This window comes from Phanerochaete carnosa (genome assembly GCF_000300595.1).
Source record: "Phanerochaete carnosa HHB-10118-sp unplaced genomic scaffold PHACAscaffold_7, whole genome shotgun sequence".
NCBI lineage: Eukaryota > Fungi > Basidiomycota > Agaricomycetes > Polyporales > Phanerochaetaceae > Phanerochaete > Phanerochaete carnosa.
Window position 1 is genome coordinate 1,407,803 of NW_006767634.1, and position 15,226 is coordinate 1,423,028.

General features: G+C 54.0%; 5 protein-coding genes across 5 annotated transcripts in view; 1 reads left to right on the top strand and 4 right to left on the bottom strand.

The window, feature by feature from the left end:
* PHACADRAFT_197775 (uncharacterized protein) overlaps positions 1 to 568 on the bottom strand; it is a gene marked incomplete at both ends in the record, with an annotated part of 2,869 nt that extends 2,301 nt beyond the window's left edge. The window contains 3 exons of the mRNA XM_007397974.1: positions 96 to 174; positions 236 to 347; positions 420 to 568. Of these exons, the coding sequence (XP_007398036.1) occupies positions 96 to 174; positions 236 to 347; positions 420 to 568 (340 nt within the window). The remainder of the gene's footprint in view (positions 1 to 95; positions 175 to 235; positions 348 to 419) is intronic.
* Positions 569 to 948: 380 nt separating this feature from the next.
* Positions 949 to 2,421, bottom strand: PHACADRAFT_259653 (uncharacterized protein; the record flags this gene model as incomplete). Its single annotated transcript, XM_007397975.1, has 6 exons — positions 949 to 1,260; positions 1,319 to 1,453; positions 1,508 to 1,647; positions 1,708 to 1,968; positions 2,030 to 2,201; positions 2,263 to 2,421. Coding segments are annotated over 6 exons (1,020 nt in total), but the record flags the coding sequence as incomplete, so codon positions are not given.
* Positions 2,422 to 3,306: 885 nt separating this feature from the next.
* Positions 3,307 to 4,651, bottom strand: PHACADRAFT_124959 (uncharacterized protein; the record flags this gene model as incomplete). The annotated part of the gene is made up of 5 exons (XM_007397976.1): positions 3,307 to 3,671; positions 3,730 to 4,160; positions 4,218 to 4,323; positions 4,381 to 4,541; positions 4,603 to 4,651. 5 exons carry the CDS (start codon positions 4,649 to 4,651, stop codon positions 3,390 to 3,392), a joined length of 1,029 nt encoding a protein of 342 aa, XP_007398038.1. The 3' UTR covers positions 3,307 to 3,389.
* A 5,388-nt stretch (positions 4,652 to 10,039) lies between these two features.
* On the top strand, positions 10,040 to 11,534 carry PHACADRAFT_147821 (uncharacterized protein; the record flags this gene model as incomplete). The annotated part of the gene is made up of 6 exons (XM_007397977.1): positions 10,040 to 10,300; positions 10,357 to 10,528; positions 10,589 to 10,849; positions 10,910 to 11,049; positions 11,102 to 11,236; positions 11,288 to 11,534. 6 exons carry the CDS (start codon positions 10,040 to 10,042, stop codon positions 11,438 to 11,440), a joined length of 1,122 nt encoding a protein of 373 aa, XP_007398039.1. The 3' UTR covers positions 11,441 to 11,534.
* Positions 11,535 to 12,180: 646 nt separating this feature from the next.
* On the bottom strand, positions 12,181 to 14,958 carry PHACADRAFT_124964 (uncharacterized protein). The gene is made up of 12 exons (XM_007397978.1): positions 14,468 to 14,958; positions 14,317 to 14,414; positions 14,125 to 14,260; positions 13,977 to 14,074; positions 13,813 to 13,918; positions 13,678 to 13,750; positions 13,385 to 13,614; positions 13,259 to 13,325; positions 12,849 to 13,205; positions 12,690 to 12,791; positions 12,591 to 12,638; positions 12,181 to 12,540 (listed from the first exon to the last, which is right to left on the bottom strand). The coding sequence occupies exons 1-12, from the start codon at positions 14,586 to 14,588 to the stop codon at positions 12,363 to 12,365; spliced, it is 1,614 nt and encodes a 537-aa protein (XP_007398040.1). The 5' UTR covers positions 14,589 to 14,958; the 3' UTR covers positions 12,181 to 12,362.
* Positions 14,959 to 15,226: the final 268 nt, after the last annotated feature.

A 15,226-nucleotide genomic window follows, 5' to 3' on the forward strand; every position in this document is an offset into this window, starting at 1 on the left:
TCTTGAACTGCCTTGCGATGGCAAAGAGAGCAGCAGTCCCTGTACAACAACGTGAGACGGTGAAAAATCGGCCACAATATACAGTTTTCGCTCACCTATACCGTTGTCGAAATCGGGTACAATAGCGGCTAGAGTGATGATGAAAAGCTGAAAGCCTTTGCGAACGTCCGACCACTGTTGACCAAGAGCAGACACTCAGTTCTCGCATCGGGAACGTCGGAGCTCTGGAACGCACGTTCTGGGGGTCGTCAGGGTCGTCGGCAGGTTGAGGCCACAACACTGTCGTCCCGTCAGCGGTCAGCTTCAATTTCTTCGAAATCTCTTCTCCAAACTCTACTTTCGCTTCCCTGTGAAAAATCAATCGCGAGTCGTCACATAGAACTCGAAGATGCAGATGAAGACGTAAGCTGAAGACGTACTCGGGATCGACGACAAGCCGTCCGGCGTTATTCTCGTAGTAGGCGACGAAATCTAGCTGCTCGATCGAAGCAGTTACCTTGGCCTCAAAGTCCAGCTTCGCGCTATCTGAAGGCGACCCGGGCACTAGCACGGACTGAGGCTCAGGCATGAAGGGTAGATGGAGCGCAGCGGTATCTTTCCACGAAGTCCGGCTCTGGCCTACATAACAAATCAACAGCGCCGTAAACCAAGAGCCTTCTTATCTAGCCCCCCTCCCCAAGCTATTTCGTCCCATGACACTTTTATGTGAGAACATAGTTCATGAGGCGCACCCTGTGAGAGAATGTCAGACGCCAAGTGGTGGGTGACCACTGACCGGGACCAGTCATTCTCGCCCACATCACGTGCACCATAAGCGCTGAAATGCGGGGGTCAGTTTTGCTGCCTATACAGCGATGTCGATGCTAGGGATTAGTATAAAGAGCTGAAAGTAAGTTATGAAGCTTCTAGTTCGTTTGAAGGACAATTATTGAACATCAGTGGCGTAATTACAAGATGCGAAAATATCCCGCGAGTCTGGGACAGTCTGGACAGACCTGTTCTAGACCGCGCTCAGGGCCTGCAGACACACGAGAAAAACAGGCCGAGAATCCAAATTTATATCGCTTATAGAGTGAAATTGAATTTAAATCCTTACTAGTAAGGATCTCAGTTAGGGAGCTTCTTGAACCGCTCAGGAGCAACTGAGCCATCAGCGAAAGGGTAGTCGGTATACCCCTGCGGGCTTTCGACAATGTAGTACGTCGAACGATCACCCTTGTCGACAGGGATATCATTCTGCCATCGCACCGGTAAGTCAGGCTGCAAAATCAGAATCAATATCAATATCATGAAGGACTGGCATATGCCACCAACGTACATTCGAGATGAATAATCTACCGGCAGCGATCAGGCTGCCTTTCGTCTCGGCGACCTCGAATGCAGACTCTTTATCGTAGCCACCGGCGCTGATGAACGGCCGATGACCCCAAATTTCTCTCAGGAAGTCATTTGACTATAGAACAATCAGCGAGGGGTTCGTCCTGGCGCCACAAGCCGGGAAACCTACCTCTCCTTCCCCGACTACTCTGTCTCGATCGGCCTCCGTTCGGGGCTCAATCAGATGAATATAGGCGAACGATGGCCACCGTTCTGCGATCTCCGACACGAGGAAGCTGAAACCAGGTTTCGGGTCCGCCATACGCATACCTGCACCACACAGCCGTCAGTGAATCAAATATCACCTCCGCCGACGCCACTCGCACTCACCGCTGAAATTGCTCCATGGGCTGAACCGGATGCCAACCTTGCTCTCGCCAATCGCCTTGACTGCCGCGTCGAGCACGTCAAGCGCGAACCGTGCCCGATTCTCCATCGAACCACCGTACTCGTCTGTACGCTTGTTTGTAACATCTTGAGTGAACTGATCGATCAGGTAGCCGTTGGCCCCATGCAGCTCGACACCGTCGAAACCAGCGCGAGCGGCGTTCTCTGCTGCCGCGCCGTAGAGCTTGATGTACTCTTTGATTTCTGGAGTAGGCATGAGCACATTATGGAGATATAGCTTGAATCCTGTCATGGGCATGCTTACCTTCCCCAGTCAAAGGGCGCGGTGGGAAGGGCCTGCCCTGCAGTGGCACGTCGGATGCAGAGATGTAGGGATATCCTCCCTCCTCCTGAAGGACAGCTGGGTTGGCCGCTCGCCCGAGGGCCCATAACTGCAGATAAATGAAGGACCCCTGACCATGCACGGCGTCCGTAACCTATACATTAACGTAATGTTGTTTAGTGACAGGGGCCGACCACCGTGAGAACAGTACGTACGAGCTTCCAGCCGGCAACTTGCTCGTCATTCCAGATGCCAGGGACGTGTCGATATCCACCTGCCTGTGGGGCGACGGGGGTCGCCTCGCTGATAATGAGTGTGCCGGGCGTGCTGGCACGCTGTGCGTAGTACTCGGCCATGAGTTGCGTCGGGACGTGTGCTTTGGTTGCGCGGTACCGCGTGAGGGGGGCCATCACGACGCGGTGTTGCAGTGTAACATCGCCAACCTTGACGGGTGCGAAGAGCTTTGGCTGAGACATAGCTGAGAGAGAGACGTGTTTCGTGGCATAGTGTAGCATGCCACTATATACTCAAGGACCTCTTATTAATAACGTACGCACAGTCAGCCTTCTGCAGAACTATTTTTCCGCCGCTTCGCTCAGCGGGACTGCCGGGAAGTGCTAATCCGAGCTTTCGCATTGCTCATGATTCATAAGTAGAATGCGGTTGTAGCAGGAGTATGACAGGACTCGTCGCTGGCAGCCGGCGGGCGCATCAATGCCTTATCTGACGGGGCGCAGCGCTAAGATCAGCCGACGTCGCTTATCATCTCTTATCATACGTTCAAGATATCAAAAGAAGGGATTGGCTGAAGACGACCTCCACTGTCAGTTTCGCCCAGGAAACATCGGAGGCCGTGTTCCCCCCAGTATGGACAAAGTGTCCGCTTAATGCCATCGATACACTCACTTTAAGCCAGCTCCTACATTGGTCACACGTCGACGACTCCAGCGCTCTCAGTCGTCTCGAATTCGACGCACACTGGGCTACCAACGCCATTCGTGTCGAACCCAGGGTTCTTTGGGCGGTGTGCCAAAGGATAGACATCGACAGTAAGCTTAACCTCCCGGGTTATGCTATGGGGACTAGCTGGCACGCGAGCAAAGGAAGCAACCGTGATACGAGCGATGGGCTTGCCCTATAGCGCCCGCTGGGGCTGTAAGCACGACAATGTCTGTATCAGTACACTGAATAATGAAAATAGTGAAGTCGAACTCTTCGAATACTATCTTCTAAGCTCTCTAGTCTTGATACAAGTTGTCTCTTGCGTTATAAGTCTGTAGACAGCGTACAACACTTTGATGCTAATGTTACATTCCGATCACGGGCTACTCGTCGCGTTTATTTATTCCTCAGCGACGATAATCACGCTCTTCCCATGGTTTTTGCCCTGCTGATTCTCCAGGATGGCATGGCCGGCCCACTCGAGGCCCTTCTTGGCATCCTCGATATACCTGAGCTCGCCCTTGGCGACGCGCGCCGGGATTTCGCGGTAAAAGTCCTCTCCATACTTGGGCAGGAGCGAGAAGACAAGGAAGCCGTAGAGCGTGATCTCCTTCCCGAAGACCACCGCCATGTTCTTCACCGGCGTCCCCTCGCCATTGTAGCCAGTGATGTAGCCACACTCCTGTAACAGTGGATGCTTAGCAGAGCGGGACGTGTGTCTGAGCGACGAGGAGGCTTACCACGAATCGGGCGTGCTTTGCCGCGTTTGCAAGAGCGGCATCGAGCGACTCGCCGCCGACGTTGTCCCAGTAGACATTGATGGGGCCTTCCTTTGCCAGTACATCGGCCGTCTTCGTCTTCTTGTAGTTGAACACGACGTCTGCTCCGAGGCTCTTGACGAATGCGACCTTTTCGTCGGAGCCGGCAGAGGCGATGACCTTCATGCCGTCGGCGTTCGCGAATTGGACGATGAGCGAGCCGATAGGGCCAGATGCCGCCGTGACAAAGACGGTCTCGCCCTTCCTCGCCTGGGCGTACTCCTTCCAGGCAGCGTAGGCGGTCTGGCCAGGCATGCCGGCGACCCCAACATACGCAGACCATGGGAGACGCTCCTTGTTCTCGAGGATGCGGGAGCCTTCGAGGTTGGGAAGGGTGATGTACTTTTTGAAGGCTAAAAGTGGAATTGTAAGATTCGCCAATAAGAGCATAGGATAAACACAACACTCACGGAAAAGGCCATGGACGTGGTCTCCAGCCTTGATAGCCTTGTTCTCAGAGCGCAGGACGACACCAACACCGAAATTGGAGATCGGCTGGCCCTTCTCGAAAGCGGGCTGCAGGAGCAGCTGTTAGGGGCCGACAGATCAATGCAGGATGTGACAGGTACGCACTACGAAGCTCTCGACCTTGGGGTCCCGCATCCTGGCACGGAGGTAAGGATCAGCGGAGAGAACGAGAGTCTTGACGAGGAAGCCGCCGTTCAAGGAGACACTGTCGAGATCAATCGTCTCGGACTCGTCGTAGATGGTGGTCTTGCCAGGTTCGGGGTAGCCTTTGCGCAAATCATACGTCAGACGGGCAGCGATATCATACATGGGACCGCAGACACTCACCTGAGGGAATATCATTAAAGAGAAGACGACCATTCTTGACAGGAGCCATTTCTCGTTTTTTGGGTTGCTCGGCGGGCTGTCTCAAGCTTGGTGGGCTGCTCAGTGAGCTGATGACCACCTGGCTACCCTGCAGCCTGTTGATATATCCCCCACAAGGCCAGCGCCTAGGTAAGCGTGGAGGACATGCTATCCCCAGTCGTCGAGTAGATGGAGTGTGTACTGTGGTTCGGCTTGATCACCCCGGACAACGACATCGCCGAATGAATTCGCATCATTCGAAGGGCGGGTTGAACGGAAATCGCCAGAAACGCCTCTAACTGCCTCTAAACGCCTTTAAACACCTGGGCGGCGGTCGCAGAGACATCCGTTGGCGCGTATACATCGGCGAGCGGGGCTGAAGACGCTCCGTGCGCGGCGCCGCCGATAGAGAAGAGGTAGTCAGCATCGGCCAGTGCGGGTGTGGGAACGAATTGCGACGCCACAAAGACGACCACGGCTCACATCTAATTTCATTCGATAGCTCCACTTGGCTATCGTTCGCTGACTAAATATCCGCCATTGCCAGACAGTACTCCTGGCGCACCAGTCCCGCTGCGCATGTCCCGGTATGAGGTGAAACATCCTCTATACGAATGCAGGAGTCTGTGGGTCATGGTATCAGAACTACGACGTTATTCTAGAACTCGGAGATATAATGTTATTACTGGGTTGTCACAAGTTTGGCTTCGGATATGCTTCCAGTGAACGTTCAAGTTATTTACCGTCACGATATTGTGCAGGTCGATGATACGAGACAACATCACTAGCAATGGACGTGGTAATGAGATACCAGTGGTGTACAACCAGAAGCTAGAGATACAGTGTGCACAGTCAATATTTGGTCAAGTAAAACGGCCGAGAGCATCGATAAATTGCACAAGCTACTCGACGCGTTTCCGCTTTTTGTATCGCTTAGTCGAGGCGGGCTGCCCATCGTCCTGCCCCTTCTGGCTCTTCCCTACCTTCTCAGCCTTTTTAGCGGCCTGCGTGAGTCATCAATCAATCAGCCACTGTATAACGCGCCAAAAAGAGCGAAGTCACCTTCTCTTCCGTCTCAAGTCGTACCAACAGTACCCGGTTCTCCTCTGTCGATAACGCCTTACATCCCTCCGCACTCCTTAGGTGTCTCTTCAACGAGTCGAGCCTGCTGTACTTTTTGCCGCACCCACTGCACGCCCGTTTAATGTCGCCATTGTGCGGCCCATCGACGTGGCGCCTCAGGTCGTGCTCGCGCGTGAACGTCTTCCTGCAGCCCGAAATGTCGCAGACGAACATTCCCTCCGGCTTGCGAAGAGGGCAGCCGGCGCGGCTTCCTTTCGATGACGCCGCGGACAACCTGCGACGCTTCCTCGGAGGCGCGGAGGCGTGGTCTCGGGGGATGTACACGTCGCTGTCGTTCTCATCACTCAACGGAGCGTCATACTCGCCGTCTTCCTCATCCTCGCTCCCAGAGAGCTCAGACAAGCTCTCAGAGGAAGACAGACAAGCGATGCGGCTGTGATCGGCGGTTCGGCTCGTGCTATGCGCCGCCGAGAGGAAGGACTTCGGGAATCGCAGGAGGGCCGCGGATTGTGCGGGACGCAGTGGGGATGGAAGCACACTTGCAGACGTCCCGTCGTGACAAGACGATAACGACGATTGCGCCATTGAACTACTGAGCCGCGACACCTGTGAGCCCTGACGTACGGATGCCGGCAACGGCGCTTCTGCCGATGGCGCGGCAGGGGAGGAAACAAGTAGCAGCGTGCGGTCCGGTGGGGGTTGCTGCGAAGATGGGTTCGGGGTTGTTAAGTGCTCGTCAGAGCCATCAGGGTCGCTATCGCTGTCTGTCTGGGCTCCATCGCTCTCGTGGACGTCTTCATTGTCATCTGGGAGCTTGTCATACTCCGGAGGTCCCGGGGAGATGTCCGAAAGGCGGACAGTAACAGGATACACTTCTGGGTCGGGTAGCGAGTCGCTGCTGGACGATAGCAGAAGACTTTCAGTGACAGAGCGCGCCCACCGCGGTCCTTGGTCTTTTGCGGGCGACTGAAGCTCACCCAGATCAGCATATATGATTATGGATTGTAAATAAAGTGTACTCACGAGGAATAGTCTGAGGTTATTTTTGTCGGAAAGGTAGGACACTGGCCATGGATGAAGTGTCTCGAAAGGTAGTGTTGAGGACTGAGAGTGCCCAAATAAGTCCGTAGACAAGAAATTCTCGGGACAGTCCGCCGCGAGGGCGACCACAGAACTGCCTGAAACTTGGGAGCAAGGCAATCCAGCGGCGACAGCGCCGGTATTGCGTGACGATTCAGACGTGTATATTCCAACGAAGGCTTTTGATTCTTCCAGAAGCCGCCTTTGTATGTATGTGCAGAGCGCAGCAAAATCGTACCCTCTGTTGGCGCTGGAGTCCCATATTAAAAGCTTTTCCGCGTTGCGCTGCGATCGCGTGGCATAAGCCAAAGTAAAATTGAGGGTGAGAGCGTGCATACCACAATAGCGCCCGTGCATGGGCAGCTCATCTCCGACAAATTCGTGACAGAGTCGACGACAGCGACGTAGATGTTGTGATCCAGCTCGATTCGGCAGCAGGCGGGTGAACGCGGTGGGTGGTATAAGCAGGTGCCGCTGGATCATCGAAGCGCTCGTCACTGGGCGATTAGCTAACATTCGTAGAGAAGAAACTCACCAGGGCGCTGGAAAGGCAGCGGATCCTGAAAATTTTGTCTCTACAGCGACTCTGAAATCCACCGCGAGAGGGATGTAAGAGACAGCTGAGGAAGCCCTCCACAGCCGTCTCTTACATGGCGCAGATGGTGTTTCAAAGACGACTTCCGTCTGTCCTATCGAGTCGCGTGTCACTACCGCGATGAGATCTTGCAGACATCCGCGTAAGTCTCGGACGAGTTGGTGGATCCCGCCGGCCAAGTGAGAGAAGATGAACGGCATCTTTCAAACGAAAGGTTTAGTACTGTAGATCTAGAGAAAGGTTCAAAAACAGAGCACTGTCAGTTTTATAACCACTCCGTACCTCTCTCAGATGGACACCCACCTGCGGACTGTTTGCTGAGATTTGGGGTACAACCTTGTTTGGTCGTTTGTCCCCTCAAGGATCTCCGTATACAGATATCAACCTTGCAAGATTGTTGCCGGGTATCGACTGATCGTCGGAAGAGTGAGTGTCTGGATATGAGCAGAATTCGCAGCTAGACACGAGCAGCATGGACCTCTTAAAAACGGCGAGTGGAGTTGGCAGGCAAGTTGCAGCTTGCGAGCCGTGCGGCAGCAGCGTGTTGTTGCATCGCCATACGCACAGAGCTCTTGGGCGAAGCATCCCATATGCAGTTCTGCGATCCCGAATCCAGGTTGCCTCGAGGCTTCGCCATCGCCTTCCATCACTAGGGCACCAATGGATGTATTGGTCGGCGGAGGGAAACTAGCGCCCTGTTACTCGTCTCTCACGCCCATTATCCATCAGAGACTTACCTTCGGGAGCTCGAGTTGAGACTATTATATCAACATGGCTGACCTAGGCCTCGTTCCCCAGGTCGGAAAATTAGCAGAGCCTGGATAGGGTTGTACGGACTTCTGTCGGATTACCCGCCAGGATAGGCTCTCCGATGGTGCCTCAAGCAGCCTCCGGCACGAAGCCCGCGAGATCGACGCCGGGACAGCTGCATAAATTAACGGAGTGGAATCAGAAGTGTATAGTCTACTTAAAGATTGCTCAATTACCTCGTTCTCTCTGAATCGCGGGGATGGAACATCGATAAGAGACGGCGTCGGAGGCATAAGCGCATGCTCGAAAAAAGGCAAGCCTGTTGGACCTATAATAGCAAATAAGACGCAAACAAAAACCGCTTGTCGCAGTAGGCAGCTCTCATGGAAGTGCTGACCATCGTCAACGCATTGGTATGCCGTCGATACGACGTGAGAGTGTTCACCCAACGACGAGATGCTCATAATATCTAATCTCGTTAGTCGTCACCCCTTTTCCTTCCGGTAACATTCAAGTACGCGACGAGCGGGTAGCCCACTTACATTCCGCAGTCTCTACGAAGAAAGTTCATCTTCAGACGACGCTAAATCTAGGAATAGCCGTCTGCTTGTATCAGCCTCATGTGCGATTCTATCCACAGGCCCGCATACTCACGAGCGCTCGATCGGGGATGGGTGTTCTGCCAATCGCATGGAGACCAACTACGCACTGGAGTACAATCACCGGGTCATTGAAGGTAGAGCTAAGCTGAGTGACTCGCCAATTCATATCAAAGCTATTCCATTTGTCACATTCTGCTGTCCAGGCTTGAATCTTCAGCCACTATGAAGGCCGGAAGATGCATGGAGTTGAACGTACCTGCATCAAAAAGCTCTCGCAAGCGCGAGTATGACAGTAAACTCCGTTAGGATCTGGTCTGGCGCTCACTTTCGATGCAACCCGTACGAATGTGGTCGCTTTAATAACATACTCTGGTCATAATACTAGTGAAAGCATCGCTGCGTTATTGACCGGTCTTCTTTTGTTACGAAAGGTGATAATAATTCTCAATCTCGGGACGATAAGCTGTTATCTCGGGTTCTTACCCAAGTGTGCTAGCTTACTACACATGTGAAGACGAGTACAGATGCACGTCTGCCAGACTATGCACGGACATTGGGGTTTGTGCGCGCCCCAGGAGCAAAGTTCACAGGCAGTTGAGATGAGGTCGCCCTGGATGAAGGGATTGCTCACAAGTCAAGCCCACTCGCCTCGGGGACACAATCTAATCACCGCGCTGGTATCCTTTCGGAAAACTTCAAATTTCAGGGCCCAGGCGGATTTGTTGATGCTAGGGATCGAACACTGGAACGTGTAGACAATATTTCCGGACCTCTTCGTCACCATTCTTATGTGTATCGCGCACGCGAAGGAGAGACGGGCCGTGGCAGATTCTGGCTGTAGAAAGCTGAAGCTGGAGAGATGACTTGCCCTTGACTGGAGTCGTCTGGCATGGATCATAAATTCATAATCAACAAGACCGCCCTGCATGCGCGTTAGACTTCAAACGCCCAGGACCCCAAGAGGTGCCTCTTGGAACGAGCAGACTCAAGGTACTGTACCCGCGGCGACGCTCTCGTACGCTGACGAGCCGGTCACAGTACTCCCGACAATGTTAATGAGAGGCTGAACTCGGCGGTTTCGGCGCGCGTAAGTGTAAAGGGCTGCACTGCGGGCTGCGTTGTCTGCGCATTGTCCGCCCAAAACTAAGTATGCGCCCTCACTAAGAGGGAGTGTTGAGCGGGCTGGATGCCTCGGCTATCGACGTCGGCCCTGACTATTGTGATGTATCAGTCATGCATGACAGGCGCGTGTCGCAGCAGCTTCTAGGGACATATAACACCCATGTAGCACACACCCTCACTCTCAGCCATGTCTCACCCAAAACTCTTCGCGCCTGTCAAGGTCGGCGACGCGATGCTACAGCACCGCGTTGTGATGGCTCCGCTCACACGCCTCCGCGCGACCAAAGCGCACGTCCCGACACCACTCATGGCCGAGTACTACGCACAGCGCGCCAGCACGCCCGGCACGCTCATTGTCAGCGAGGCGACCTTCATTGCTCCGCAGGCCAGTGGATTTCCACACGTCCCCGGCATTTGGAGTGACGAGCAAGTTGCCGGCTGGAAGCTCGTACGTCTGCTCTCGCAGTAGCTGGCCGCCTATCGCTAATCCACATTACGCGACAGGTCACGGACGCCGTCCATACTCGGGGGTCTTACATATATCTGCAGCTGTGGGCTCTCGGGCGGGCAGCCATGCCACAGATCCTCCAGGAGGAGGGGGGACATCCCTATGTCTCTGCATCCGACGTGCGGATGTCTGTAAGGCCGTTCCCACCGCGCCCTTTGACAAGCGAAGGTGAGCATACTTACGACGAAATCTGGGTCTAATTTTACGACAGACTGATGCGCCTTCTAGAAATCAAGGAGTACATCGGACTTTACGGTACAGCAGCGAAGAACGCCGTCCGTGCTGGTTTTGATGGAGTTGAGCTGCATGGGGCCAACGGCTACCTGATCGATCAGTTCACCCAAGATGTTACAAACAAGCGTACAGACGAGTACGGTGGTTCGGTGGAGAATCGGGCGCGGTTCGCGCTTGACGTGCTCGACGCGGCAGTCAAAGCGATCGGAGAGAGCAGGGTCAGCATCCGGTTCAGCCCATGGGGCGAGTTCAACGGTGCGTGCAAGCGACGCCATCGGAGGCAGTACTTAACCCGCTGATAACTGTGTGGTGCAGAGGTGCGTATGGCAGACCCGAAACCCAGTTTCAGCTACCTTGTGTCGGAGATAGCGAGACGGTGGCCGTTGTTAGCCTATCTCCATCTGGTCGAGTCCCGAATGAGTGGCGACAAAGACAGGGCAGTTCAGGAAGGAGAGGTAAATTTCCCGGTTGTAGCGTCTGGACGGATCCCCGCTGATTGTTCTCTAGTCAAATGATTTCCTGCGGGAAATATGGGGTTCGCGGCCGTTAATCAGCGCTGGTGGCTACAGTCGGGAATCTGCCCTCAAGGCCGCAGAGACGAAGGGTGACTTAATCGGTATGGGTAGACTGTTCATCTCGAACGTGCGTTACCAGTATATGCTAGTCCTATATGACGCTGACTTTGTTTTGCAGCCTGACTTGCCAGTGCGATGGCAGAAGGATATTTCTGCTGAAAAGGGCGACCGTTCGGCATACTACACCTTTGAGAGCCCTCAGGGATACATCGATTATCCTTTCGCTGACGGTTCGGTTGCTCCCGAGCGGTTCAAGGAGCTCCCTAACTGAGTGTGGATGCGTGGTATAGATCTAACGGGTCTTGATGTACCATCTGGGATAGAGCAAACATAAATACTACGCCAAGAATCGCTGCACGACCATATGATCTGACTGCTGGGATCTAATTTCTCAAGAACAATGCCATCGTTCTACAAGGTTCGCACGGTGGTCGTACGCCAAAGCCTTTGGTTACCCTATTCCACATGCTGCCTCGCTGGATAGCTCTGAGCCTCTGGCCCTATATCCGAGTTCGGAGCGCTGCCGCATGTTTTTGTCTAATTCTGCTCGAGGCACGTTGCGCGGACCCTACGCTTGCTCGCATCGAACTTCCGCTTTCAAGCGTGGAAATCTAGCCGCCGGTTTCTCTTGCAAACCCATACTACACCAACAGAAAACGTCCTTTAAGAATAAGTCCACCTTAAATGTATCGCACTAAGCGGCAATCTGCGATATCTTGATATGACAATGCCGCTCGCTGCCACCTTCCAGGCCATGGGGCCCGGCGCCTCCAATAACTGGCGGAAGTTGATTTGAACTCTCAGACAAACTCCGGGAGAAAAACTTTTTCACGTACCGAGGGCACAGCATATATGGGCGTCCTGGAAACAGCACTGTGATGGCGAGGTCCGGTCTCGGCCTACTTCTCCTTCCATTACGAGCGCTGGGAAATATCCAGGGATGATAGAGCCATGAGTGCACAGGCTTACCGGTGTCGCGCAGCCTCGTCCTTCCGCGACCCTTGGACAATTGCGGCAAAGCAAGCATGGTATGAACAACGTAAGGAAAATTTTGCATACTAGCTAGTAACATTATGGGTACGTTCTTTTGAGGTCCTTCATCGCTAAGTGGCCGCTATGAAAACGCAGCTTGCATGCACGAATAGTAGTTCATTTGGTACCTATCCCATGCACCCCGAAGCATGCGCGCTAGACTAGGCCTCGTGGTCAATCGAGCTCACACGAATCGGAAAGCGGATGTTGCCTCTGTCACCTTCCAGGGTCGGGGCCATGAGGCCGCGAAACTCTCTGCGCAGCCTCTTTATATCTTCAGTCGGCACAAACTCGAAGTTCGGTATGAGTTCGATCAGGAATGCCTGGACCATGTAGATGCTAAAGAATGGGGTTAGTTGAGAGGATGTCTGACGAAGGTGAGGACGTACGCGAATCTCCAGCCGATGCACGCTCGTATACCTGCGGCAAAATTAAAGCTAGGTGACAATATCAGCAAGAAAGATAACCAGTGGAAGCGACAGGCTCACAGATTTCCAAATATGCCTAGTGCCTGGCCCTTCTTGACCCTGCCATCCAGCCAACGCTCAGGATCGAACGAGTGTGGGTCGCTTCCCCAAAGGTCCGGATCGCTAGACTCTCTTAAGCAACAAAGACAAAACGCTCAGCGACACTAGCGAGCAACGCACCGATTGTACGCAGCAACAGACGCTATCACGCGCGTCCCCTTCGGGACGGGCAGCTTCTCGAGCACCTTGCCCGACTTGGTCGTGAGGGGCTTTGAAAGCGGCAGCACGTCATCACGTTCAGCAACACGAAAGGTATGGCCGATAACCGGGTGGACGCGGAGCACCTCGCGCAGGACAGCCTGCAGGTATGGCATGCTCTCCGCGTCGGCGGCTGTGAGCCCGGCGCCGCCGCGGGTGCTCCGCTTGCCGATGATCTCCTGGCGGAGCCGTGTCTGCGCCTCGGGGTGCCGCGCAAGCTCCAGGAGGGCCCAGCCGATGGTCGAGGACGTCGTCTCGTGCCCTGCGAAGAGGATAGTGCTGGTCCACGCCTGTGAGCGACGCTACCTGGACGCGAAAGGAACAGCGCTGACCGCATCTCAGCGTACATCTCTTCGTCGCTCAGGCGCGACTTTGCATCCTCGGCCACGTTAGCTTTGACTGCGCAATGCGGGAGAGGTCAGTGTGTGCAAGGACTAGAGACATAGGCTGCGACGTACCGAGCAGGCTGAACACATCCTTACTTCCCTTGCCTTGCTTCAACGCCTCTGCCTTCGTGTCCACCAGCTCCTTCGCAACCTTCAGAGTCAGCCTTTCGCACTCCCTAGCTTTCTCCATGGCTGGGTTGTTCTGGCGGTCTTGGATCCACTCAATGACGCGAGCCGGGAAGAGTCGCAGAATGTCGACCATGATCATAGCTTTGGCAGACGGCAAGCTGAACACTAGAGGTCTGGACGAACAAATTCAGTCTCTTCACAAGTGTAACCACTTCCTAACAGAGATTCAGACGCACGTGAGATCACGGTATGCGCGCACGAGATCATTTTCTGGATCCTCCATTATGCCGAAGTGATAGTCGAAAGCCGCTACCGAACAAGTAGGTTAGTGCTGACTGGTAGCGTGATGTTAGATGATGATGCAGACATACCTTCCCCGACAGCACTTAGCGTTGCCTGAGACAGCCAGGCGGGGATGTCAATCTCTGCAGACTGGCCAGTAGACGTGGTCAGCAGGTCCTTCCATCTTACTGACATCTGAACAGAGCATTGTTTGTCTTCGTGGGTAGAGTCGTAGACAGCGTGCGGTACTCACGGCCTCGGCTGCACGAGTAAAGTGGGGAAACAGGGCCTTCATCTCGGGCGCTTGGAATGCAGGGAGCATGACTTTGCGTTGACGTTGGTGAACCTCTCCTATACGAAGCTATTAGCGTGGAGAAGATAACTATGGGCTGAGATTTTACCCTCCGCCCATGCCAATCCGTGGCCTGAGTGCAATCGGGACAGAGCGCGACGGTCGGGAGGTTTTGTGAACCTGTATCCAGAGGTTACATAGATGTACTGCAGTGCCTTCGGGTCGGAAATCCACAGCGATTTGCCCTAAAACATTTCAAGTGGACATGTGAAGGGAACAGAAGCAGGAGAACGCGACTCACCCCGAGACTGGTATGTACACGGGCGATTCCGCCATACTGCTCCTGGAGTTCGAAGTCTCCCTCTCCCACCTGTTGGAGGTACAAATGCTTGAGGTTGCCTTACGAGGATCGGGTCAGATGATGCATAGGCAAGCAACAGCGGCTTGCTCACCTAGCCAGAATGACTCGGGTTTGGGACCCGGGACATCACTCAAGGATATCTTCGTGAGTCTGCGACGTAAGAACCATAGCAAGGCTGCGACAAGGACCACGGCGACTGCGACGTTCGCCATGTTGGCACGTCTGGAGTACCGTAGACATCGCTGGCTTGCACCGACGCCTTTATATACGGGTGGGTATGCTGAAAATCAAAGAGGCGTATAGCCAACGTTGCGGGAGCGTCCCAAACTCTCCGGACGTGTCAGGTGTTGTTAACATTGCGTCTGGGAAGCCCTAATAGTGCACCACTGTCATAGGTAGTACCGGTCACGCCCAGTACTTCCCAGTCCGATTCGAGCTCGCGAAGTGCCATATAGCTCTGCTCGTGAGACGCCTCGGCGCACCATGTCAGACACGATAAGTCAAAATTATAGTTTCGGCGTGGACGGTGGTTGAGGGTGAGGGAAAACTGGTAGGTTCAGGGCTTGATGGGTAGAGTCCCTCGACTGGCTTGGTGCTCGTGTGAGGCCAGGGCCTCGGTGAGATGACGCAAAAACTGCTGACATAGTAGACAAAATAGTAATTACGAGGTAATAGACAAATAACCACTAACGCAGATAAGATCTTCTGAAAGCCGCCTAACTTGACCCACTACTGTACCTTAAAAGATAGCGGGAACTTGACGGAGCAGAAAATTATGTGCAGCCAGCTCATCTCCGCATCTGAGCTGGCTTGTGCTTGTGAGCGCAAGTTGCAGCTTAAACTACTGCGG

Coding starts and splice junctions, on each gene's coding strand:
- PHACADRAFT_124964 (XM_007397978.1), bottom strand. CDS start 14,588: ATGGCGAACGTCGCAGTCGCCGTGGTCCTTGTCGCAGCCTTGCTATGG. Junction 13,751..13,812: donor GCTAAGTGCTGTCGGGGAAG/GTATGTCTGCAT, acceptor CTTGTTCGGTAG/CGGCTTTCGACTATCACTTC. Junction 12,792..12,848: donor TCTGTTGCTGCGTACAATCG/GTGCGTTGCTCG, acceptor AAGAGAGTCTAG/CGATCCGGACCTTTGGGGAA.